Source organism: Camponotus floridanus, unplaced genomic scaffold (genome assembly GCF_003227725.1).
Source record: "Camponotus floridanus strain SB8 unplaced genomic scaffold, Cflo_v7.5 scaffold20, whole genome shotgun sequence".
Lineage (NCBI taxonomy): Eukaryota > Metazoa > Arthropoda > Insecta > Hymenoptera > Formicidae > Camponotus > Camponotus floridanus.
In genome coordinates, this window is record NW_020229326.1 from 2,542,933 (window position 1) to 2,570,353 (window position 27,421).

The following is a 27,421-nucleotide window of genomic DNA, read 5'->3' on the forward strand; positions in this document are numbered from 1 at the left end:
ATTTTGTTTTTTGACATTTTATTGTTGTACATAGGAGAATAAATCAAAATTTATGACGTTTCCATTGCTGCTGTTTCTTCTGTATATTTGCCTTTATCCTTGCCCAATGCAGCCAGTCTACCCTTACTTCGCCTATCGATAATCTTCTTACGGTCTTTATCCATTTTTAATTTTACAATAACTGTCTGAAAAAATTAAACAATAATTGTTTTTGCATGTGAAAAAGAGAATTTATAAAATTAAAGAAAACTATTTATACTATCAGTGCCAATTTTCTGCATTGATTAGATGAAGCAAAACTTGTCGACAAATATACAGGAAAACCCTGCACAAAGTTTTCAAGTCGAGCTATTTATCTAATCCTATGTGAATGGATTTGGTTTAATTCATCATGTACAAAGTATGAAGAAATATAGGTCTATTCAATATATACATAGTTATTAATTATACCATAATTGTACTTACTTTGGAAGGATCAATGCCGACATATACATTTGCACTGTTTGCCTTTTCGCGCTGAATTCGCTCAATGTATATGACAAATTTTTTTCTGTAAACTTGGACAACTTTTCCTACTTGCTGACCCTTGTAGTGGCCACGTACGACCTTTAAGATACATGTCACATAAATAACTATTTTTTTTCCTATTTTTTATATATTTAAAATATTTTTACACATGGTCTCAGATCTTTTAATTATGAAAATCCAGCAACCTTCTTTTATTTACATTGTTTTGGTAGATTAATAGGCTAAATTATAGTCACTTGATAAATGTTGGATAATTTGAGTAACATATAAAAGATATATTCACAAACCAAGGTTTAATTCATATGTATTAGTATTGCAATATATATTGTTTAATGCATATGTATGTACATAATGATACTTTATATAAAGAGAGTATCAACATTTTGACAAATAATGTTATTATTGTAAACAGAATGGTCCATATTCTGAATCCTCTTTTATTGATAAAAGTGTCTCTAAAAGTGGCTTATAAGCCTTCTGTTTGGCTGTAAGCCACTTTTAGAGGCACTTTTATCGATAAAAGAGGATTCAGAATATGGACCATTCTGTTTACAATAATAACATTATTTGTCATAAGATCCAATATGGATAAAGGAGAAAGCAGGAAAAGAGTGAGTTAAAGTTTAAAGTTACAATGGACTTACCTGCACTTCGTCATCCTTCCGAATCGGCATTGAGCGCACATTATACTTTTGTCGTAATTCCTTGGACAACGGAGCAGACATAAGTCGTCGTCTGATGTGAGAAGGCGCAGTGAAATGCCTCTTTCTATTCTTCCTGCGCGAGGAAGACACTAATCGATTGTATTTCATTCTCGTAGATCCTGCAACGTTACATCATTATCATTGTAACAATCTCGAATATCACCGAGATACACAAGTTCAGCATAAAAAACGAAGGAATAAAATGAAACGAGTGTAACAATAAGAAAATATTAGGTTATGATGAGCACGACGAGCACCGCACATACAAAGTGAAAGATACCTTTGTAATTTTTGATATATACGAAAAATATGTTAATAACGATTCTACGATTTCGCGTTCACATGAAATAATAATCAATATTCCATTATTTCAGTCTGATGCTACGCGATTAACATTCTCTTCACTCACCGATGATGGTTCAATGCCGTGAAGTTAACCGGAAAGAAGATGCGGGAAAATGTCACGATGTGTTTAAAGCCCGTAGGGCCACTATAGCCTATGTTCCAAAATTCACCGCCAGTGCTGAAAATATATAATATACGTAACGTGAACTATAGATTTTCAGCGCTGGCAGTGAATTTTGGAACACACCCATAGAATGCGAGTCGATTGTGATTAGAATTGACCAATCAGAGTAGCTGGCCAGTAAATTGCTTTGCTCTGATTGGTCAATCCCAACCATTGATCAATCGAGCTCGCTTAAGGGCGCATTCACATCGTCCCACGTTGCGATTGACTACAGCCAATCACATCGACTTGTGCCTGTAACCAGCAACGATTAACCAATCAGAGAGTCCTATTTTGAATTGGTGACGTAATCAATCAGATCCCATCCATTCACACTTTGATAGAAAAGTAAAAGCCAAGGTAAATGCGTCCTCGTACGTACATATTACGAATTAATCCTATAAGGCGGGATATTCAATCGAGATATTTCAATTTATTTGATAGAGATTTTACGTTATTTTTTTCCCTACAAAAAAAGTTCCGTTTACATTAACATTGAAAATTATACGATCCCATAAAATGCATGAGAAGTTAAAATATTTAGACTTCTAGTACTTTTCATCTCTTAAAAGATATACAAATATGGTATTTTATACATTTTCTGCTTTCCTCTAATTCTTAATTTCGGAAAATTAATAATATACCTAAAAAACCAATTGTCACAAAACTTCTTAATCTAAAATATTTCTAATCACAATGTCCAATAAATGTACACGAGGGTTGTTGAAATTTATATATTTTTAATATAAACTCTTACAAATAAATTAACATGATAGATAATTTAAATTCTTCCATATTGTCACTAATAAGAAAAAGTATTAATAATATTAATAAAATTGTTTAATAATCATTATGACATAGGAATAAGATATAATTGTTTCACGAAATCAATCTTCTCGTTGCAAAAGATATACACAGTATTTATTGAAGAAAGGGAAAGAGAAATCTGTCTCTTAATCGATCACTGTAACACGATGGTTTTTATATTAGATTACAGTTTCTTAATATTTAAGCGATCAGAATTCTATATACACGAAACTCCTCGAATATAAAAGAAGAATGTCTCATTTCTGCCGTGTATTTTCCATTAGTTATATATTCTTGTACTAAAATTCTAAAATTTACTTATAATCTCGATATTTCTTGTTGAAAAAAGAATTAATTTTCAACATGATCAAAAAATTTGAAGGAAAATACCCGACGTCGAGACATATCATATCGCAAACTGATACATCGTAGAACAGCACAATTTATCTACAGTTTGCATTAGCCACGCATGCTCGTTTTAAATATGCATTATATAAGAGAGATTCCCTAAAATGTCATCAGGCTACAATCATGCAAACCTATAATGTATATATATTTGGTGTTTATCCTTTGATTTTTAGCATTTAGTGTAATGTGAAATCTCAGATTACTTTGTTCCTTATAATCAGGATGATTATTTGTTCTCGTAATAGAGAATATCGTATTTAAGATACACAATTTTTTTACAAATTTTTAATTTTATTGTGAACGTATATATATATATATATATATATATATATATATATATATATATATATACGTTCACAAAATTATATATATATATATATATATATATATATATATATATATATATATAATTTTCAAGAAATTGTAATTTTATATAGATATAAAAAATTTATAATATACTGTAATTTTTCAAATACCATAATTAAATAACACGCATTAACACAATATACAATTTGTACAATATAATTTTAATATATGTATATGGGGGGGGGGGGGGGAGAGAGAGAGATAGAGAAATAGTGAAACTTTAAGGAACAAAGTAATACAAGTTTATAGATATTTACTAACATATTCGTCTGAAGTAGAATACTCGCGTTACTATTATAAACTTCTTTTTTTATAAATAACAACTATAATCGAACATGGTGACTACAGCTTAAAATTACTACATGAATTTATACCATGTATTATAGTTCAGCGATTCTGTAAAGGTAATATCTTAAAATCATTATCGGTTAAAACAAATTCGACAGTTTGTATTGCCATATACTGCGCTCTCTTTACTGCTATTATATAATCACATGTAAAACAAATATTAGAAATTCTGATACATTCCGACAGCACAATCGAATTGAAGTGATAGCGAATATAGGGAAATATATATATGCATAAAAAAAAGATGGGATTATATATATATAATCCCATCTTTTTTTTAAATATAGAAAATATACATTCCACATACTTGTGGATTGTACATAACTGTAAAATTATTACAAATTCTCTAAACGTACATACATAACTTTATTAGTCTTTTTCCTTAAAGTTATCATCGATTAACCGACAGTTATAACTTTTATACGTTGTATGATACATACAAAACGTATACTTTTAATATACCCAGTGGAGTGTGTCTTTCATATTACAATAAGACTCCAAGATCAGGTCGGATCATGGGCGGATTAATTTAAGTATATCAATATGTATATCGCTATACCATGTGGTATATAAATTATATGTACATAACAATCTATACAGACACACACACACACGCACACACACACACACACACACACACACACACACACACACACACACACACACACACATATTGAATAAAATATTGCTAGTATCAAATGATTGTGTAAACTGGCTTTTGTAACGATAATTTACAAAATATTCTTCGTTTTGGAAGTTTTATATTATTACAAAAAATCGACGCTTAATTTGGTAATTTTACAATTTAATAGTACTTTATTTAAGTTACGCCATGAGCAATATTACTATTACTAAATTTCACTCAAAAATTATAAACAACAAAATGATACATAACTTGTAAAAATTTTTGAAATATTTAGACATCATCGTTGTTATCATAGTGACTCAATTTTACATGTACAGGAAGTTTTGCGAGGAAACTGACAAATTTTTGTAAATATGTATTTTAGGGTTCTAAGCAAAAAAAAAAGTTCATACACACGCGTGCGCGCGCGCACATACACACGCATACATACAGATCAATTCAATTCAGTTATCAAGATAAGAGATAGTTATTGTCGGAAATGCTGATCCTTTATCATAATTTGCTTAATTTCGTAATTTATCATCTTTGAACTTCTTTCTGTGAACTTGTTTAAAGTCTCGTGTATACATTAATGATAAACTAGAAACTCGTCAATAGTTGGATATAGACAATATTTATTAATTTAAAAAACGATTATTGTATATATGAGATTTTAAATAACCTCATAAAAAAAAGTCCAGAGGTGATATGTCGGGAGATCGAGCCATAATACAATACAAGCTCAGCATATTACTGACAAAAATTAAGTTCTTTATATCTCGGTAATTAAATCATTTGATGAGATTTAATATGTATGAACTTTTTTACTTAGAATGAATTCTAGAATATAAAAACTAGAAGTTTATCGGTTTCCTTGCAGAAATATATATATATATATATATATATATATATATATAATTTACATACACCCACACACATATGTATATATAAAAATAATATAGCCGCATTTAAATAGAAATTATTCAGTTCCAGGACACGTTTCATCGCGATATTATATACATATACGATTAATTATAATGATAATCGATATGCAAAAACGTACTAAAACTACTCAATTTCGTAGTGACGTTTAGTCATATTAAAATCACACGCACGCATGCGTATATATATATATATATATATATATATATATATATATATATATATATAAAATTTTGTACAAGCTTTCTTGTTTATTTCAAAAACCTTCAGCTTCAGCCCTCGCTTACGGAAGACAATGAACTACGCGTAGATTCGGTCGTATGATGAGTTAAATCGGGAAGATCGGCCGGCAAGCATAACGGTATCGCACTAGGACCATAAATCGTCTCCTGCTCCTCCAATTGCAATGCAAACTGTTCTTCAAGTTTCTGTAATGTGAGAAAAGGACATTAGAGAAGGATTTATGTTTGTACACATTGTTTTGTATACAATATGTATGATAGTGTTTATAAATTTCTAAAAGAGAATAAATGTGCAGAAACAAAAATCGAGTATCTCTATATTTACAGAATCGCTGCAGACACGTGTGAAGCATGATCCAACGATGTTTTACAACAATATTATGGACTAACCTTGTGGCTTAACACTTTGTACACAGCTTTGAAATCCGAAACTTGTGGAATCTCTTTTTAATTTTTTATTAGGATTTTTCTATAGGATCACATATATGTATATTATTCAAGAGGACTGTAATACAAAAAAATAAATTGTATATGCTATTAAACAATCATAGTTATGGGACCCCCATCAAGAAAACATCTCGGCTCATTACACCTTATTTCGCTAATTCTAATACCACACTTACCCTGTTATTTCTATATTTTAACCATTTAAGCTTATAATAAAGCACAACATCATTTACGATGTGTGTGATTAAATCGAAATACATGGACGAAGTTACAATGTTGTAGAGACTGTAATTCTAAAAATATACATACACACTATGAGTTGTATTTTTTTTGTTATTTCTATTTTCGTGAATATTCTAACATGTTAATAATTTTAATCAAATCTGTATGTTTTTAATACATATTGCATAGAAATTTATTAATAATGCTTTTCCTTCCTTTCTTCAAGCACATTTTTATCAACAGATTTTTTATCAATCAATTACAAATGGATAAAATATTGCATAATTGAATGAAAATGATTGAAAGAAATATAGAAAAAGAAAACAAAAGCACATAAACTAACACACAAACAATCATGTACTCAAACTTGTACGAACTTTGTATACGTAGATCTTGAGAAATTAAGATCTTTATTCGACTTGTTTTATATATCTCAGAAAATTAAGACCTTATCTAAATGATTGGGCGTATTTTTTCCTACTTTTAAAATCATAATTCACATTCAAAAGAATAAATTAATTTGCCGTATTATATAATGCAGTTTCAGCCGACATATGTGTCCCATAAGTTTTTATTCACAAAAACTGTAACTTATCTTTCAAGTATATTAATAACTTTAATAATAATAACTTTTTGTATATAATTTGTATATAATTGCATATATATGTAAAAGATATGTATGTATACTACATTTGATTTGTATATCCTTTCACTGATCGATATAAATATGTAATGGAACCCAAATTTGTGGCATTTTTATTATTAAAGGTACCAATGAGTAGAGCAAAGTTTATTTTTCCATGATTATTCAAGAGAAAGTATATATTATATAAACATGGAAATCTGATATGTTTGAAAGAAAGCTACTCAAGAATGAAATTGTGACACATTTCGAAATGTAGATGATTTGCAAACTATGTTTCCTTGCTAATACGAATTTTTTAATTTTAGATCAAGGATATATATATATATATATATATATATATATATATATATATATATATATGCACTGATGCGTTAAATGCATGCATACAACACATGGAAATAAGCGTGCCATTCACAGAAGCTGGGAAGATTTATATATGCGCGTACAACTTGAAAAATGTTACTGTATGTCTTTGAGAAGAGATAAAGAGAAAAAACATTAAAAATTATAAACGCATATATAACGTGCATATATATATATATATATATATATATATATATATATATATATATATATATGCGTAAAATGTTTCGTCCGTATGACACACGATATGACACGTATTATTAAGAGGACGATTTAGAACGAATACTACGAAAAGGTGGTACTAGGTCCGATCTAGAGTGACTTCGTGAGAGCGTGCCGTTTGACGCAAAGGTACCCGCATCAGAAGCACTAATTTTTAGCGACACTCTTGGTATAGTGAAAGACGGAGAGGTAGGAGTGGAGCGCGGTAAGCGTGGAGATCTTTTCCAAGTGTCGGAAATTACGGTTTTAGAATAGTCGAAAAAGGGAAAAGAGAGACCACTAAGAAGACCAGAAGAAGGCAAATAGTCTTGGTAGAGCTTTTCCAATGCTTCCATTTCAGCCGCCAGATCAGCTTCTATCTTCTATAACAGGTATATCAAGACTTATTTCAGACTTATAGTGTTCGATACTTTGCTGCGCAAATTTAAAATACTTTAACTGCAAATTCTATATCGTACATTTCCTTTCGCCCTCCCCCCCCCCCTCTAGATTTTCTCTAATTGTTTTTAATTATTTACAGCGACTTTTATTTTATTAATGATTAGAGTCATGCAGATTAAGAGCTCCGCGCAAAGTGACGCAAGCTAGATGCAGAAGCGGACGTGTTTATTACAAGAAACAATCGAACAATCAAGTTTGCGCTCGTATCTCGATTTTCGATTACTTTACGATGCTGCGTCGTTTTGCGCCGACGCTTTTCGATTAAACTAAATTCTCACACATTGTTAATAAAAGATGCGGAAAAAAATATAAATCGCACATCGCTGAATCCTGAATTGATTCAAGATTTGATGAAATTCAAAAGCAATTACACTATCAGATCGTCGAAGATCAATTTTTGCATCCAAGAGAGAAAAACATCGATAAAATATAAATAAAACTTGGAACAATCTTTTTACATTTATCCGAGATTTGCCCAATATTTACCTGTTTTCGAGGCTTAAGTTGCGCTTTCCACTCACGAATTTCTTTGCCATAGGCCTCCTCCTGTTCCTTCAACTTTAGCGTCTCATGTTCCATTAGCATCTTTCGCTTTTCGTTCTGCAATTGCTCCAGTTCCTTGATCGTGGCATCGCTTTGGGCCCTCACTTCTTCGAGCTGTCTGGAATGCTTCAATTCGAATCTCTGTTGCTCCGCTCTATACCTCTTTTTCTCGTTCTCCTGAAACTTTTTCAACTTCTCCCGCTCGGCATCGGGATCCGGCGCGAGTACGGATGACATCGAGATTCTCATCGATTCGCGAAACATCATTTCGCGCGCCTTCATTTCATTGCGAATACGCTTAGGTAGATTTCTACGTTCCACCGTCTGTCGCTTGATCAATTCTTCCTCTTTCCTCTGATTCATTCGCTTCATCTGCTCCAATTCCTTCTCGTGCCGTATGAGCATCTGATGTCTCTGCAAGAAGAATATATCCTTGAGCTGTTTCTTGAGTAACTGTTGTCGCTCATGTATTTGCCGTTCCTCCTGCTCCCAGATAGCCGCCTCCCTGCCGCGCATCAATTGCTGCTTCTGTTGCAAGAATTGTCGTTCCATCAATGCGATCTTTTCGCGATGACTGTCCGACAATCGTCTCAGCGATATCTCGTGGCTCTCATTGAGTTTCTCCAAGAAGAGTTTCTCTCGCTCCTCGTGCTCCGCCTCGAGCTTCTCCTTTCGTATCTTAAACGCACTTTTTCGCTTATCTTTTGGCATTAAATCTATCTCTTGCTTCAATAATCTCAATTCTTGTTTCAGACCCTCTCGGAACTGCTTGAGCTCCCTTTCCTGTTCGCTACGAATTTTTTTGGACGCCAGTCGCAGATCGACTTCCTGCTGCGCTTCGGCCCGCTCGATTTGCTGTCTCTGTTGTCTAGCGAGCGCCTCCAAATCCGCTTCAGCATTACGCTCCAATAGTTGCCTTTCCTGTTCGAATCGCTTTTCCTGCTGATCCTTGTTGAACTGAGCTTTCTGTGCCAAATCCTGAAATTGTTTCTGCTCCATCTTTTGCAACATCTTCAATTCTCTCAGCTCTTGCTTCCTGAATATCTGATCGTCATACACCTTGCCGTTCTCATCGTCGCCGTATATCACCTTAGAAGTCGTCGTTGTAACTACGACACCATCGATCTCGAACTTTCTCGTACGCTTTCTCGTCTTCTTTTTCAAATTCATCATTTGTATATCCTCTTTCGTTCTGGTCGGTCGAGACATCTCGCGATTATAATCAGGTTTACGGCGCAGTACGACTTCCTCATCGACCTCCGCGTGCTGGGCTTGATTCAAGCGATTTTCCTTGTTTGATTCCCTGCTATCCTGACTGATCGTTGTAGAGATGGATTCGGCATCGGAGCGATCGATGCTCTTGCTCGGCGTATGCGATCTTATGGAACTGGAATCGCTTTGAGACCTGGAACCTTCGAAGCTATCCGGAGAGACTCGTTTTTCTTTGCCAAAGCTCTTGACGCTGATCTCTTTCGGCTTGATCGTCTTTACGATTTTATCATCGACGTGATGCGGCACGATCTCATTCTTGATTAATCCGTTTATCTTCTTCGCTTCATTTCTCTCGTAGTCATCCGCTTCCGAAGGCTCTACGATCGTACTGGCGATCATCACTTTGCTGCTCTCGTCTCCGCTGTCGCTCCTCAAGCTCGATCTCTCGTTCGAGCTCAGATCGCTATGGGACGAACCGGTACGAATAACGTTGTGCTTTTTGGATCTCGAAGAGTCCTTTACTTGTTCCTTATCATCACCCACCGTAACTACAGAAACATGACTGGTATCTTGCAACTCGTCTACAATTGGACTCACTATAATCACCTCTGACTCATCCAACTTTTTACCAATTCTCTTAGACACGTCGGTAAGTACGATAGACTGTTCCTGCGGCGTATATTCCAGACTATCCAGACTAGGAAATGCATCATCGTCGACAATTGAATTGTCATTCACCTGAGTCTTGTTCATTTCATTGGCAACAATAACGACCTCCGATGTTGGTGAAGTGCGACGCGAGAGAGACGTCGTCGTTGTTGTCGTTATTGTCGTCGTCGTCGTCGTCGTCGAGGGCGCGTCCACTAGCACGGGCGGATGCGTCGTCACGACAGTAACTTGACTTATGTTACTTGCTAGACTATTCGACATGTCCGGCAAATCGGCAGTAATACGAACAGTCGAAGTGTTTAAGCGTACCTCTTGCTCGGATTGACTTTTTCCTGCAACATGAATAATACATAACATAAATAGAGAAAGGGTAAAGAGATAAATTTATCCATTTGAGATACTGATATGTTATTTATAATTTTTACCAGTTATAACGACTATATTGTCTCCGCTGCTTCTTCTCGAACTGCTTTTATTTTTTAGCGGCGTCGACGTAATTACCGACACGTTAATTTCCGAATCTTGTTTTTCCAAACTCTTATCATTGCTCAACGTATCTTTTCGATTGTATTCTGACTTATTGTCATCCACTTTAATGTGTAATTCGTCCGAGAAACTTTCCAAGGAATCGTTTCTCGACGATCCCGTGCTGCGACTTTTCAAAGTTGCATTCTCAGTCTTTATCAAGCCAAATTGTATCTTAATATCCTCTGTAGAATTAGCTTTAACGTTATTCTTCTCCGATGATGCGACAGTCGATGTATGCTTTAACGTTTCCATAGGACTGTCGCTTATTCTTTTTCCATCCATGGACAATTGCTTCTCCAGTACAGCATTCAGTTTCTCTCCAACGGATTTTCGTTTTTCTTCTAAACTCTTGTAATCTTTTTCTCGAGATTGCAGATCGTAATTCGTTACGTCATCAACGGATAATAATTTACTTTTCATCCTAAAGTGAAATATTATTTTACGATTTTTAGTTTTTCTTCTTTCAACCCCCCCATTTCAGCTCTACTCTACAGTATATGAATTTAAATGGATGCTGCCAATAAAAAATAAATAAATAAAAAATAAACTTACCTATCCTTTTCTTCTAAAGACGATTGTTTGTATATTATTTTCGACAAATCTTCAATCATTTCTGGCTTTACAGGTGCTGATTTGCGTTTCTCATTTACTCCGAATTGTTTTTTCGAAGAAAGACTTGATTTGCTGTTTATTAACTTTTGCTGATTTTCAAACCTTCTTATATTATCGAACAGTTTAACATTATCTTCGTTTTCATTTTTCTTTACTTTTCCGGAACCATCCAATTCATTTTGCATCTGATTTTCAGTTTCCAAGTTTCTTTGTTCCGCAACGTTTGTCACTTGATCCACCATTTTTTCATTTTGCGGCAATTTATTTATTTGCGATTTATCTTCGGCAGATTTCTGTTTATCCGTCAAGTTTACGATCTTTTCGACATCCTTCGAAACGTTTTCTCTCCCTTCAACGTCCTTCTTTTTCTTTTCTTCGCTATCTTGACGCATGGGTGGTGGTGGAGGTGCCGGCCCTTTATCTCGAGATAATCTACGCTCGCTTGTTTCATTTGGTGGCTTAGGTGCCTGGACGAATAATTTATACATGATATTAACATTTATTCCTCAAATGAGAGCGTGGAGACAATGAATTATTATTTAATAAATTGATCAATTATGTCAAATACCTGCTTTTTTTCAGCAGAAGGAGGCTGTATATTCTCTTTGGATTCAGCCTTACGTAATCTTTTATTCTTGTCCTCCTTCTCACCATCCCGATTAATCTCACGCTTATGACTTTCCTCTTTCTTCAAAGATGTAGGCAATGTCGCGATATTTTCTTTATCAGTGACTAGGAGAAACGAGAAAGAATTATTAATATATTTTGCAATGCTGCGCGTCTATTAGAGTAAAATTTTGTAAAATACTTTTAATTTCAGCATCAAGACGCGTAGGAGCGGAGTCATCTGTGATTTGATCCAACTCCAAAGGAAGGTGGGACGTGCGATGCTCCTGAAACATTAACGTACATGACTTATAACGCAACTATAATAAAATAGAAGAAAAACCTTTTTCAATTCTTCATTATTTGATTTCTACATCATTATTACTAATAATGAAATATTAAAAGTAACATGTAACTAAAAATATACAGGTAAAAATTTACAAATTATTATTATATATTATAATTCGGTTTATCACTTTGATGTAATAAAATGTAACAAGATAGGTAGTGTTAAACAACAGAAAAAGAAAAAAAAAGCAAAACAAAGTATATCATATTATTTCATGCTGTATGTACATAATGTATAGAATGGTAATCATCCATGTCATCAGAAATCAGAAGCTGTTTTTTTCCAAAAAACTATTATAAGGGACAACATTCTTTTTTTTATTAAAATTGAGATCTTTTATAGGGTAACAATAGAAAAACATATTGTCAAATTCTTCAATATAAGCAAACTTCTCTCTCTCTCTCTCTCTTTCCCTTGCTCTTAAAGTAAAAATCTGACATTTTTTCTTACACGGATTTTTTTATCATTTCACACATAGAAATATTAAGGAAGTTTAGAGCATTGGAAGATAAATATTTTATACTTCATTTATTATTTGGAACTTTTACTTTCATACCTCACTTATTTCTTATTTATAATGAGCAGCCTTCACAAAAACATCACCAAAAAATTTTTATCGTTACTGTCTTATATCCTTTAACAGTTTCAGAGGAAACTATTTGTAACATGAGAGATTGCTGATGTAAAAATATTTTTAATTTTATACTTGTGTATTAACATGTGTATGATTTTGTTTGTTTATATATTACACGAGCTTTCAGTCTCAGGATTAATCAATCTGTCAGCACATAAAGTGCGACAGTGCAAGCTACTAACCTGACAGATATTGGGATAATGAGGCTGGCGAGGGCCAGGAGAACCGCATGCACAACCAAATTATAATTATCATAAATATTACATATTCATTCCAATTACATCAATACATATAGAGGATTTTATACTATTGATACTGTTCTACAGATATTTTTAACCACTTATTCCTCGTGATTGAAGAGAAAAATAAAATGTACAATTCAGAGTTTAACTTTAGATGCATGCATTATTGTTACGACAATTATTACTGCAATATTTATATATTTAACTAAGATGTGATTCGTCATGCATATCAATTGCATATTAATACAAACAATCTCATATTATATTCTCATATTCAATAATTTATAACTTGTAAATCATCAAGCTATGCTCTTAATCTTTTAAAAATATTGATTGTAGGACTAGTGGCTTTAATTGATACGATACAAAGTAAAAAATCTAATCAATATACGTTAACCATTTATATTATTCCATTTTATAAACGATAAATGAGAAACACATATTATATGCTTCACCAAGAAGCAGCTTACCAATTCGCTGATATTGTTCTCTGTGTTTTTTCGTTTTTTTGGCCTTCTATAATAACGGAAGCATGTAACAGTGTATAATACATGTTAATTCTGCATTGTCAGAAACTCAATATATAATTATTTAAATTATGAAATAAAAATATCGTATTGTTGCATTAAGACTTGCAAAGGACTCTTCTTGTATTGGAATAAAATCTTTTCGCGGAAATTGAAACTTTGAAATTAAAAATATATGTATAGTTTATGAAATTTTAATATAACTATGACATAAACTGATTTGAGAGAGATAAGTGTAAAAAATATTATGCTACAATCTTTCTTTCTTTTTCTTTGTAGATAAGGCACACTGTGTTTAATTCATATAAAAGAATATTTATGGATGCAATTTATATTTGTTAAATATAAATATATTCATATATATATGAGCGTGTGTGTGTGTATATATTCTTATATTCATAAATAATTAATATATGTTATTTATATTCAATTCTATGCATTTATATTTATTAATTGATTACTAATTAAATTACTTTTATTGCACATAATCTGCATAATTAACATGTACATGAAGAATTTGAAATAAAATATATGATGAAAAGTAAAATCTTACCTCTGCTTCCTCGTCTACGAGCTCCTCTTCAACAACATCCGCCTTATATTCAAGCAACAAATCCCTGACAGGTTTTGGATCTAAATTTCGGCTTATAAACGGATGTTTTAGCAAATCGTCAGCTGTAGGTCGTGAGGACGGATCCTTTATAAGAGTTTTAGCAATAAAATCATTAAATTCCTTACTCCATTTGCTGGGCTGATCCAGTTTCGGCGGATCGCTTTTCTGTATTTTAAGTAGCACTCGCATCGGCGACATTTCGTGGTTCGGTGGCTCCATTTGTGCAAACTCTATTAGAGTTATGCCAAGAGACCAGATGTCCACCTAAACAATCAATAAACATGGAAAAAATATCATATTTTATAAGTTGAAGTTAATATAAAGGAGAGAGAGAGATAAAAAGAAGAAAAAAATACATTTATATTTATTAATACACACACACGCGCACGCACACGCCCACACACGCGCGCATGGACGCACGCCCGCACGCGCGCAAACGAGAGTACCACCTACTTTAAAATCATAGGGATTGTCTCTAAATGTTTCACATAAGACAACCTCGGGTGCCATCCAATAAGGAGTGCCAATAAATGTATCGTGCTTCTGTAAAGTATGCTTATTCTTTGCAGATACTCCAAAATCAGCTGCAATCAAAGACAAAAAAATCTTGTAAGTTTGAACTTACGCACATATGCAGCAGGAACAGCAGAGATATTTGTTAAAATTAGATATTAGATATTTACTAAAGTTGAGGCATTTACCTAGTTTAACACCTCCCGCCATAGTCAGTAAAACATTCCCCGCCTTTAAATCTCTGTGTATAACTTTGGATTTGTGTAAGAAAGCAAGACCTTTAGTCATATGCTGACAAATGTACGCTATTTGCATTTCAGTCAGCGCCTTTTCCAACTCGACCATTATAGAATCCACAGCACCACCGTCACAATACTCGATTAACATCTATATTTAAAATGTTTCTCTTTTCGCATTGTTTCTCACAGTAATTGATCATTTAATTATATCAGAAATAATTATCTAATTTATCAACTTCCATCATGAGAGTTAAAACTATTTTTATAAAAAGAAAAAAAAGTAACGCATACCCACAATTTTCCCTCGATGAAATAGGCTTCGTGTAATTCAACAATATTAGGATGTTTGCATTCCGATAAAATATCTATTTCAATCATAAAATCACTAAGATCATCTTCTCCCTCTAATGCACACATTTTTGCAGCGGCGAGCTGATTAGACTGCTTGTGTTGTGCCTGCAGCAAATAGTACAACAATCATTTAGAAATACATAGACGTGATCAAATAACTACACTTAATATATTATAACTTTTTCAGGCAATATTACCTTATAAACTTTACCAAATGCACCATCGCCTAGTTCACCAACCATTTCCCAAAACTCCTCCGGATTACAGTCCATTTTAATATTGTTAAACAACTTCTTCTTCTTTGCATCATTACCACCAAAGTGGAATGCTTTCTTCAGATTTGATAAGAATGACATTTTGGTAGTTGCACTGTTTAATATATTTTTACACATAAACTCAAACTGAACTTATTAATTACAATTTATGTACATGTGTACATACACACGTGTGTGTGTATGTAAAGATGCTCTTCAATCGTAAATACTCTTTGATTACAAGAGTATATTAAATTCATAAAATGTTACTTTATTCAATGCTCAAAAGAGCTCATTTCTCCTTTCCAACTCATTAAGCAATATACTTAAAACAATGTATTGCTTTATACAGTTCATATTATTTTAATATCTATTGCATCAAAAACACAGATATTTGTTTCAGATCCCTGCCAGATACCAAGGGACCGTGCCGTACCACTCCCGCATTTTTGTTTTAAATTTTAAATCACACTTCTTAATTGATTGTCGTTATGATCAAACTGTTTCGAGCACAGATAAAATGAGGACGACCCATTGCTCTTCAATAATTATATATGCAATATATATTGAAATCAAGTGTTTTCTGGAACAAAAAAATATAAATTATCTTATTAATCATACTTTTGTTTGCGCAATATCAATTTAACGTGAAATCTCATCTTGTCGATATAATTATTTCATTCATTTTGGTATCAAAGTATATTTCTTATATATTTAATATATTCAGTTATTAAACAAGAAGCATATTTTTAATATAATATAGTACTACAATAATGTAGTATTTTGTGTTTCTAGCAGTCTGAAAATAATAAATGTAAAAATTCCAGTGATGGAGAAAACTAGGACATAGTCAATGGAACAACATTCCATCTATAAGATTTCTCTCTTTATATTAGTTTAGAACTGGAAAATGAAATACAAAGTTGTACAAGACATATATATAAAATTCTTTGAAATAATCTATTGTACTAGAAATATATTACATACACATGCATGTTATAAATGATAAAAGAGATAACTAGAACAGAGAAAGGTTAGATATTGTTGATAACTTTAAAAAAATTATTATCTGTGATGCGCGGGTATTGTCAACATATGGATTCAGAGAAATACAAAGGCTTCTCCGATAATTTTGCAAAAGCAATATAAAAATTTGAATTTCTACCTTAAATCGACAATCTATTTTTTTTTCCAGATCAATAATTTGTCACTTTTATATTCTGGCCTTGTGTTAATATGCAAATAGAGAAAACGACAATTAAGATTTAAAAAAATAACGGGAATGACGGGACGCCAACATATTCTTTCGCGATTCGACATTCCCTTTCAAGAGGAAGAGAAGTGACACATAACGATGTGCGATTGCAGAATGTATCCTTACTCGTAAAAATATTTCGCGTGGGCAAGACTTGCAAAACGTCTTCCAACTCGTAGGGGAAACGGAAAATGCGATTAGAGGTTAATACCGGAATACATTAGAACTGCGATACTGTATCGAATACGTAACGAAACAGAGATACGTCCTGCTTCGACGATAATCCTTAGCGAATACGATCCGTCGCCGCCGCCGCCGCTGTCGTCGTCGTCGTCGTCGTCGTCGTCCTCGTCGCTTCTGGTCGATAGCGTCGTTTCGGTCCACGAGTGTGTTTGTATCGCGCAAGATACGTCTACATCGCGAGCGTAATAAATAAGCACAGCGTAACAAACGATAAGAAAATGAGAAATCACGTGAATGAACGAACGAAGCGAACAATGATAGAGAAAGACAAAACGGAAAAAGAGAGAAGATGAACGAAAGCAAGCGAGCGAGAGAGAGGAGGGGAGGAGAAAGGGAGAGAGGGGGGAGAGAGAGAATGAATGATGGAATCATCGACAGGTGTTGACGTTCGATCACGCGGATTGACACAATTTTGACAAGTACCCTTAAGTCACGTCATTCGTCAATGTCGCCGATGCGTGTAAGAGTGTTGTTTTGATTCTAAATTTTCGAAAACACATCCGCGTAAGCAGTTAGTTCTCGTATGAACACGCCCTCACATACGGCTGGAAATCGGCACAACGCGTAAGATGAGATCGAGAGTCGTCGTTGTCGTCGTCATCATCGTCAGCGAGAGACAGGATTTGCTCCGCGTGATACCGTGATGTTCGTATAATATTACGCGTAAATACAGGCACAGATTTTTTCACAGAGAGGAATCTTATATCTTTTTCGTACTTATCTGTTCACCTACCTATCTATCTATCTATAATTCCCTTCTCTTCAACGTACTAATATATGTGAGTAATCTGATTTTGAACGCACAAAGTGTAAAGAAGCGCAGCTAAAAGGAACAGACTGCTCGATGCAACTATAGAAAGAGAGAGAGAGAAAGAAGGCAGGGGGGGGAGGGAGAGAGAACAAGGCGCCGCATATACTGCTCTCGCTTCGGGCGGTTTTGCCGAGATAAGATCGTGCCATGTTTCAATGTATGACGCTAGAATGGACTTAGCGCCCCGAACCATTAAAAACAAACGTGAAAAACATGAAGATATCTCTCGCGAACATTAGCTTACCTGTTTCACGTGATAAAGCAATTAGTCTGGAAGTTCTGGACACGACACACTGCTTTCCCTCTCTCCGTCAAGCTGCAAAATCCACCGGAATGTATGTAGTTGCCGTCAACTTAGATCTTGTGCTTCTTGTTACGGGAGATTCGTCCAAGGAAAAGAGAGAATTACGCACTACTTAAGACACAAGCGGGTATAATTTTGACGAGTTCTATTGGCGACACGCGAATCTATCTCTTGCTGGAATCTGTAAACTCTGCGGCATAGATATGCACGGCCATTTTCTCCACTGTCACCAACATAACTTTTGTGATTGCGCTTATAAACCACAGATATCTATACTATAACTAGATCGCTAACTCCCATTGACTTTGTACATAAAGCCGAATCTACATTGGTCGTATCGTAACGTCGCAAGTACGTCGTAAGACCAATCATATTCGATTATTTCAAAAATAATCAACCATGATTGATTGATCAATTTGCCTATGACTTACGACGTTACGATACAACCAATGTAGATCCGGCTTAATATGTGTCACCCAAATGACGTGTGTAACTAGACAAAGCATTCTCAAGCGTCGTCTACAATAAGTGGAGTAAGCTTGGCGTTAAAGTGAAATTTTATTGTCGCTAAAAAGTAGCGTCAACCATTGGTTGAACAAAGAAGTAAGCAGTTGCTTTATTGTTCAAACAATGGTTGACACTAAATTTTAGAGTCAATGAAATGGCACCTCAAAGGTGCAATTTCGCGCATGTTCGTAAATACTTCCGCGCGTCTTTCCGGGAGTCTTCGCGCATGCGCGGCAGTCCTCGCGCCTAATTGGGAGCTTCACGTATGAGCGGCAGTCCTCGCGCCTGATTGGGAGTCTTGGCGCGTGCGCGGCAGTTCTCGCGCCTGATTGGACGTCTTCGCGCATGCACGGCAGTCCTCGCTCCTGATTGGGAGTCTTCGCACGTGATTGGGAGTCTTGGCGCGTGTGCGGCAGTCCTCGCGGCTGATTGGGAGTCTTCGCGCGTGCGCAGCAGTCCTGAATGTAAATATATATACAAATTTTATTTGTATATATCGATAGGAAATATATGCAAATAACATTCATTCTTTAAAATATCTAAATATCTAAAATTAGTACCCGCATTTTCTATTGTTTCTCTATAATATATATTGATTAACTATCTTGTGCACTGTATGTTATTTCATTACAATCGGTATCTATTAAGCAACAATAATGTAATTTAATAACAAAAATATTGGGCAAATAAATAATATATAAATGATTTTATTCGTTAAATGCTTAGTACAATTGCTTCTAATGTATCTGTTCTAAATCGTAAAGCATTTTTTTCCAACTTGCACCATTATATGTTTTGCATACATATATTTACAACAATTGTATATTGCAGAGATTGCGTTTCGACAGTTTGGATATCTGCAAGCATACTGTAGCAAGAAGAGTAATTTTATGCAACTTTATTATATAAACTTTACATCAAATTTGTTTCTATAATATAAAACAAAATACTAACACATTTTCTTTAAGTATTTGCTCTAAATTATGTCATTCTGTAGAGCAAGTATCATAAGTGTTTAGATATATCAGTATATGGTTACGCTTTTGTCCATCAGCAGGAACATTTTACCTTTCAGATAATAAATGTTTCTATTAAACAATACACATATGTATAGAGCAAAAGAAACAAGTATAGTGCGCATATGGGTGTAACTGTATGTGTACACATCTTGCGATACATTCCATATACTCTTTAACAAAATTAAAATATTAATTTGTATAATAGGAAGAAAAAATATGTAGGCAAGATAATGAAATCTTTATGTAACATAATGTAACAATATTATAATATTAATTAATAAGTAATCTTGAAAAATGTACTGTAAAAACGATTATTTTGAAGAGTTTTTAAAACAAGTAGGTTCTCCAATCAATTTCAACCTATTTTAGTTAAAAATATCAGCAGATCATCTATTTCAATGATTTTAGATATATTATAGAAAGGAAAATACTGAATAGCCTTTAATAAACATTAAATATTATTTATTTTTAATTCCGAAATTGTAAGTAGATATATATAGAGAATTAAAGTCCTTTAATAAAAAGTCGCTTTACATTGTTGGATGTTTTAGATACAAAGTAAGGTCCAAGATTTTTAGCTTAAAAATAAATTCAAAATTATATTCATATTACTTGATACAAGTTTTATTTGTATTATTACCAAAATTGCAAATATTTAAATTAAATTTAGATGAGATTATGAGCAATATGACCATACATATTAATTTTACGTTAATATTAGTATTCTCATATTCTGTACTCATTTAAACAAATTTATTTTAATAAAAACTTTAATTTATTTGTTATTAATTAATTATAATTATTATTTATTTGAAATAAATTGGAAATCTTAAAGTTTTCTTCTTTTTAAGTGACAGGAAAAGGATGTAATTCGTAAAAGTGCCCTCATCCAAATATAAGATTTACTATACTAATGTAATATTTCCATACAATATTGTTACATAAACTTTGTGTAGAAATATCTTTAGAATATATATAAAGAGTTATTATGGCAAACATGGCTTACATTACTCACTCACATTACTTTTCCAATTCCAAAATAATGTCACAAGTGCAAGACACGGTGCCGCAAGAGAGAAAATTAATAAGTGTCTGCTTATTTTCTTACTACTTTCTATCTACACCTTCATGAAGAAGAAATGACACAAGTCCAAATGCATCTGGCGCCTATAAAAAATAATTTAATGTTTAACGATAAAAAAAATTGATAAGCTAATTATATTAACTTACATATTTTATAAGCGCTTGTTAATTCATTTCTGAAACATTGTATATAACCTTCTTACCTTGTGTAACATTATTGCGAAGAAAAACTAAGACACTTCGACATCAGCTTGAGATGTAGTAGCAGCAGCTCCCAATGCAACACCGCCAATCAACTAGCAGCATCTACTATAAGACCTAAAGTTGCTGTAATACTTTTCTTGTCTTCCTCCACTTTTTCTGGCTGAACATTGATCAATTAAAAGCATAAACCAAGTACTAAACTAATTCCAAGTTAAAGTATGTAAATTGCCTGTAAAGAAAGAAAAAAGAACAGGAATACTATTAATCAGATGTTAATTTCATGAAATATGGTAATCAGTAAACATGCAATTGCACTATACTACTATATGAACCTTTTTCATTAGTAATACCATCCACAGTAAATAATGCTCTTACACCCTCAGGTACAGTCAGGTATAATCGCTAGCGCAGTACCAACAAGGAGTCCTGCTCCTAATATTGAAACTAATTGTAACTTGTCCTATGGAAAACATATTGCACGTAAATTACAAGATACAATGAATTCTGATATACACCTATTATATACATACATAATTTTATATTACATAAAATATTCTTCTTCACTTCTATATCTTACTTCTTCTGATAAATTTATTTAACTTAATGGCAGTGATCCAGCTCCAAGACAAGATCCAACAAACATAACAAGAGAAAGCATCCATAGCATTGCTCTCTCCTCCATTTTTATTTAATTATTTAATACTGATGGCAATTTATTTTTAATTTTTAACATTATCATATACATCAATATATATAATATACATTCTTAGACATTATGACATTAGGCATTTGACTAGCAATATTAAATTATAAATTTGCAATTATATATATTGATCTATAATGTCAATGTAATAATTTTTTCGACAGATCAAAATATAAGTAAGATATTCGATGATTTATATACAATAATCATTGAATCGATTAATTAAACCACAAACGTCGACAAGATCGACAGTACTTCAGACCAGGTAATTCCTACATCTCGGAGCATAGACGTATTACGTATACAGATGGAGCATTATATTTATTACATAAAAGGACCGTCTGGAGGACAATGGAGGAATAAAGGAAGATAATTTCATTGTCGCTAAAAGGCAGCGTCAACCATTGGTTGAACAAAGAAGTAAGTAGTTGCTTCATTGTTCAACCAATGGCTGACGCTACATTTTAGCGCCAACGAAATTTTAAACCTTTAAACCTTTAAATTTGCAATTTCGCGCATGTTCGGCAGTCCTCGCGCCTGATTGGGAGTCTTGGCGGCGTGCGCGGCAGTCCTCGCTCCTGATTGGCAGTCTTCGCGCGTCCGCGGCAGTCCTCGCGCCTGATTGGGAGTCTTGGCGGCGTGCGCGGCAGTTCTCGCGCCTGATTGGACGTCTTCGCGCACGCACTGCAGTCCTCACTCCTGATTGGGAGTCTTCGCGCGTCCGCGTCCGTTCTCGCGCCTGATTGGCGCGTGCAGTCTTGCGCGGCAGTCCTGAATGTCCTAAATGTATATACAAGTTTTATTTGTACATATCGATAGGAAATATATACACAAACAACATTCATCCTTTAAAAAAATATCTAAAATTAGTACCCGGATTTTCTATTGTTTCTCTATAATATATATTGATTAACTATCTTGTGCACTGTATGTTATTTCATTACAATAGGTGTCTGTTAAGGAAAAATTACGTAATTTAATAACAGAAATATTGGGCAAATAAATAATATATAAATGAATTTTATTCGTTAAATGCTTAGTACAATTGCTTCTAATGTATCTGTTCTAAATCGTAAAGCATTTTTTTCCCAACTTGCACCATTATATGTTTTGCATACATATATGCATACAACAATTGTATATTGCAGAGATTGCGTTTCGACAGTTTGGATATCTGCAAGCATACTGTAGCAAGCAGAGTAATTTTATGCAACTTCAATTATATAAACTTTACATCAAATTTGTTTCTATAATATAAAACAAAATACTAACACACTTTATTTAAGTATTTTCCTTTATCTAAATTATGTCATTCTGTAGGGCAAGTATCATAAGTGTTTAGATATATCAGTATATGACGTTACGCTTTTGTGCATCAGCAGGAACATTTTTTCCTTTCAGATAATAAATGTTTCTATTAAACAATACGCATATGTATACAGCAAAAGAAACAAGTATAGTGCGCATATGGGTGTAACTGTATGTGTACACATCTTGCGATACATTCCATATACTCTTTAACAAAATTAAAATATTAATTTGTATAATAGGAAGAAAAAATATGTAGGCAAGATAATGAAATCTTTATCTAACGTAATGTAACAATATTATAATATTAATTAATAAGTAATCTTGAAAAATGTACTGTAAAACGATTATTTTGAAGAGTTTTTAAAACAAGTAGGTTCTCCAATCAGTTTCAATCTATTTTAGTTAAAAATATCAGCAGATCATCTATTTCAATGATTTTAGATATATTATAGAAAGGAAAATACTGAATAGCCTTTAATAAACATTAAATATTATTTATTTTTAATTTCGAAATTGTCAGTAGATATATATATATATAGAGAATTAAAGTCCTTTAATAGAAAGTCCCTCTAAATTGTTGGATGTTTTAGATACAAAGTAAGGTCCAAGATTTTTAGCTTAAAAATAAATTCAAAATTATATTCATATTACTTGATACAAGTTTTACTTGTATTATTACCAAAATTGCAAATATTTAAATTAAATTTAGATGAGATTATGAGCAATATGACCATACATATTAATTTTACGTTAATATTAGTATTCTCATATTCTGTACTCATTTAAACAAATTTATTTTAATAAAAACTTTAATTTATTTGTTATTAATTAATTATAATTATTATTTATTTGAAATAAATTGGAAATCTTAAAGTTTTCTTCTTTTTAAGTGACAGGAAAAGGATGTAATTCGTAAAAGTGCCCTCATCCAAATATAAGATTTACTATACTAATGTAATATTTCCATACAATATTGTTACATAAACTTTGTGTAGAAATATCTTTAGAATATATATAAAGAGTTATTATGGCTAAACATAGCTTACATTACTCACTCACATTACTTTTCCAATTCCAAAATATGTCACAAGTGCAAGACACGTTGCCGCAAGAGAGAAAATTAATAAGTGTCTGCTTATTTTCTTACTTTCTATCTACACCTTCATGAAGAAGAAATTGACACAAGTCCAAATGCATCTGGCGCCTATAAAATATAATTTAATGTTCAGCGATAAAAAAAATTGATAAGCTAATTATATTAACTTACATATTTTATAAGCGCTTGTTAATTCATTTCTGAAACATTGTATATAACCTTCTTACCTTGTGTAACATTATTGCGAAGAAAAACTAAGACACTTCGACATCAGCTTGAGATGTAGTAGCAGCAGCTCCCAATGCAACACCGCCAATCAACTAGCAGCATCTACTATAAGACCTAAAGTTGCTGTAATACTTTTCTTGTCTTCCTCCACTTTTTCTGGCTGAACATTGATCAATTAAAAGCATAAACCAAGTACTAAACTAATTCCAAGTTAAAGTATGTAAATTGCCTGTAAAAAAAGAAAAAAGAACAGGAATACTATTAATCAGATGTTAATTTCATGAAATATGGTAATCAGTAAACATGCAATTGCACTATACTACTATATGAACCTTTTTCATTAGTAATACCATCCACAGTAAATAATGCTCTTACACCCTCAGGTACAGTCAGGTATAATCGCTAGCGCAGTAACCAACAAGGAGTCCTGCTCCTAATATTGAAACTAATTGTAACTTGTCCTATGGAAAACATATTGCACGTAAATTACAAGATACAATGAATTCTGATATACACCTATTATATACATACATAATTTTATATTACATAAAATATTCTTCTTCACTTCTATATCTTACTTCTTCTGATAAATTTATTTAACTTAATGGCAGTGATCCAGCTCCAAGACAAGATCCAACAAACATAACAAGAGAAAGCATCCATAGCATTGCTCTCTCCTCCATTTTTATTTAATTATTTAATACTGATGGCAATTTATTTTTAATTTTTAACATTATCATATACATCAATATATATAATATACATTCTTAGACATTATGACATTAGGCATTTGACTAGCAATATTAAATTATAAATTTGCAATTATATATATTGATCTATAATGTCAATGTAATAATTTTTTCGACAGATCAAAATATAAGTAAGATATTCGATGATTTATATACAATAATCATTGAATCGATTAATTAAACCACAAACGTCGACAAGATCGACAGTACTTCAGACCAGGTAATTCCTACATCTCGGAGCATAGCCGTATTACGCATACAGATGGAGCATTATATTTATTACATAAAAGGACCGTCTGGAGGACAATGGAGGAATAAAGGTGCGGCCTCATTGACGCTAAAAAGTAGCGTCAATCATTGGTTGAACAAGGAGGTAAGTATAGTTGCTTCATTGTTCAACCAATGGTTGACGCTACTTTTTAGCGTCAATGAGGCCGCATCTTAAAGGAAGATAATTTCATTGTCGCTAAAAGGTAGCGTCAACCATTGGTTGAACAAAGAAGTAAGTAGTTGCTTCATTGTTCAACCAATGGTAGCGCCAACGAAATTTAAACCTTTAAACCTTTAAATTTGCAATTTCGCGCATGTTCAGCAGTCCTCGTGCCTGATTGGGAGTCTTGGCGAGTGCGCGGCAGTTCTCGCGCCTGATTGGACGTCTTCGCGCACGCACGGCAATCCTCGCTCCTGATTGGGAGTCTTCGTACATACGTGATAGCCTTCGCGCGTCATTGGGAGTCTTCTCACTTGCGCGGAAGTCTACGATCGTGATTGGGAGTCTTCGCGCATGATTGGCAGCTTTCGCGCGTCATTGAGTGTCTTCTCGCATGCGCGGCAGTCTTCGCACGTGATTGGGAGTCTTCTCGCATGCGCGGCAGTCATCGCAGGTGATTAGGAACCTTCTCGCATGCGCGGCAGTCATCGCACGTGATTGGGAGTCTTCTCGCAAGCGCGGCAGTCATCGCAGGTGATTAGGAACCTTCTCGCATGCGCGGAAGTCTTCGCACGTGATTGGGAGTCTTCGCGCATGAGTGGCAGCTTTCGCGCGTCATTGAGAGTCTTCTCGCATGCGCGGCAGTCTTCGCACGTGATTGGGAGGCTTGTCGCATGCGCGGCAGACTTCGCACGTGATTGGGAGTCATCTCACATGCGCGGAAGTCTTCGCACGTGATTGGGAGTCTTCGCGCATACGGGATAGCCTTCGCGCGTCATTGGGAGTCTTCTCGCATGCGCGGCAGTCTTCGCATGTGATTTGGAGTCTCCGCGCATACGTGATAGCCTTTGTGCGTCATTGGGAGTCTTCTCGCATGCGCGGCAGTCTTCGAACGTGATTGGGAGTCTTCGCGCATGAGTGGCAGCTTTCGCGCGTCATTGAGAGTCTTCTCGCATGCGCGGCAGTCTTCGCATGTGATTGGGAGTATTCTCGCAATCGCGGCAGTCTTCGAACGTGATTGGGAGTCTTCTCGCATGCGCGGCAGTTTTCGCACGTGATTGGGAGTCTTCTCGCATGCGCGGCAGTCTTCGCACGTGATTGGGAGTCTTCGCGCAAACGTTATAGCCTTCGCGCGTCATTGGGAGTCTTCTCGCATGCGCGGCAGTCTTCGCACGTGATTGGGAGTCTTCTCGCAAGAGCGGCAGTCTTCGCGCGTCATTGGGAGTCTTCTCGCAAACGTGATAGCCTTCGCGCGTCATTGGGAGTCTTCTCGCATGCGCGGCAGTCTTCGCACGTGATTGGGAGGCTTGTCGCATGCGCTGCAGTCTTCGAACGTGATTGGGAGTCTTCTCGCATGCGCGGCAGTCTTCGCACGTGATTGGGAGTCTTCTCGCATGCGCGGCATTCTTCGCACGTGATTGGGAGTCTTTTCGCATGCGCGGCAGTCTTCGCATGTGATTGGGAGTCTTCGCGCATACGTGATAGCCTTTGCGCGTCATTGGGAGTCTTCTCGCATGCGCGGCAGTCTTTGAAAGTGATTGGGAGGCTTGTCGCATGCGCGGCAGTCTTCGCACGTGATTGGGAGGCTTGTCGCATTCGCGGCAGTCTTAGTACGTGATTGGGAGTCTTCGCGCGTGCGTGGCAGCTGTCGCGCGTCATTAGGAGTCTTCTCGCATGCGCGGCAGTCTTCGCACGTGATTGGGAGTCTTCTCGCATGCGCGGAAGTCATCGCACGTGATTGGGAGGCTTGTCGCATGCGCTGCAGTC

At 34.4% G+C, this 27,421-nt stretch overlaps 2 protein-coding genes and 1 long non-coding RNA gene across 29 annotated transcripts; all 3 read right to left on the reverse strand.

Moving 5' to 3' along the window:
• Position 1: 1 nt before the first annotated feature.
• Positions 2-1,765, reverse strand: LOC105250142 (60S ribosomal protein L26). Of its 2 annotated transcripts, none has more exons than XM_011256099.3 (4): positions 1,642-1,765; positions 1,173-1,351; positions 466-606; positions 2-185 (listed from the first exon to the last, which is right to left on the reverse strand). In XM_011256099.3, exons 2-4 carry the CDS (start codon positions 1,338-1,340, stop codon positions 51-53), a joined length of 444 nt encoding a protein of 147 aa, XP_011254401.1. In that variant the 5' UTR covers positions 1,341-1,351; positions 1,642-1,765; the 3' UTR covers positions 2-50. The 2 variants fall into 2 exon arrangements, with proteins under 2 accessions (XP_011254401.1, XP_025264087.1); XM_025408302.1 differs by having other exon boundaries at positions 1,513-1,680.
• Positions 1,766-5,475: 3,710 nt separating this feature from the next.
• On the reverse strand, positions 5,476-18,569 carry LOC105250141 (serine/threonine-protein kinase 10). Of its 4 annotated transcripts, XM_011256098.3 has the most exons (13): positions 18,265-18,569; positions 15,655-16,294; positions 15,398-15,562; positions 15,056-15,254; positions 14,808-14,938; positions 14,295-14,618; positions 12,192-12,276; positions 11,952-12,115; positions 11,324-11,850; positions 10,669-11,192; positions 8,306-10,575; positions 7,656-7,740; positions 5,549-5,664 (listed from the first exon to the last, which is right to left on the reverse strand). In XM_011256098.3, exons 2-13 carry the CDS (start codon positions 15,847-15,849, stop codon positions 5,657-5,659), a joined length of 4,677 nt encoding a protein of 1,558 aa, XP_011254400.1. In that variant the 5' UTR covers positions 15,850-16,294; positions 18,265-18,569; the 3' UTR covers positions 5,549-5,656. The 4 variants fall into 4 exon arrangements, with proteins under 4 accessions (XP_011254399.1, XP_011254400.1, XP_011254397.1 ...); XM_011256097.3 differs by lacking the exon at positions 7,656-7,740 and having other exon boundaries at positions 5,476-5,664; XM_011256095.3 differs by lacking the exon at positions 5,549-5,664 and having other exon boundaries at positions 7,375-7,740.
• A 992-nt stretch (positions 18,570-19,561) lies between these two features.
• On the reverse strand, positions 19,562-25,387 carry LOC112637788. Of its 23 annotated transcripts, none has more exons than XR_003122744.1 (12): positions 25,054-25,387; positions 24,808-24,936; positions 24,475-24,704; positions 24,198-24,355; positions 23,113-23,355; positions 22,714-23,025; positions 22,336-22,620; positions 21,470-21,597; positions 21,137-21,366; positions 20,857-21,017; positions 19,786-20,020; positions 19,562-19,699 (listed from the first exon to the last, which is right to left on the reverse strand). It is a non-coding gene; the product is annotated as an uncharacterized LOC112637788 (long non-coding RNA). The 23 variants fall into 23 exon arrangements; XR_003122746.1 differs by having other exon boundaries at positions 25,022-25,387; XR_003122732.1 differs by having other exon boundaries at positions 25,007-25,387.
• Positions 25,388-27,421: the final 2,034 nt, after the last annotated feature.

Excerpts from the sequence above, each read along its gene's own strand:
- LOC105250142 (XM_011256099.3), bottom strand. The coding sequence starts at position 1,340 with ATGAAATACAATCGATTAGTGTCTTCCTCGCGCAGGAAGAATAGAAAG. Across the intron at positions 607-1,172 it reads GGAAGGATGACGAAGTGCAG|GTCGTACGTGGCCACTACAA; the intron begins GTAAGTCCATTG and ends TGTATCTTAAAG. Across the intron at positions 186-465 it reads TCGGCATTGATCCTTCCAAA|ACAGTTATTGTAAAATTAAA; the intron begins GTAAGTACAATT and ends TAATTTTTTCAG.
- LOC105250141 (XM_011256095.3), bottom strand. The coding sequence starts at position 15,849 with ATGTGTAAAAATATATTAAACAGTGCAACTACCAAAATGTCATTCTTA. Across the intron at positions 12,277-14,294 it reads TCGTAGACGAGGAAGCAGAG|GAGCATCGCACGTCCCACCT; the intron begins GTAAGATTTTAC and ends TTAATGTTTCAG. Across the intron at positions 7,741-8,305 it reads AACTTAAGCCTCGAAAACAG|AAGATAGAAGCTGATCTGGC; the intron begins GTAAATATTGGG and ends TACCTGTTATAG.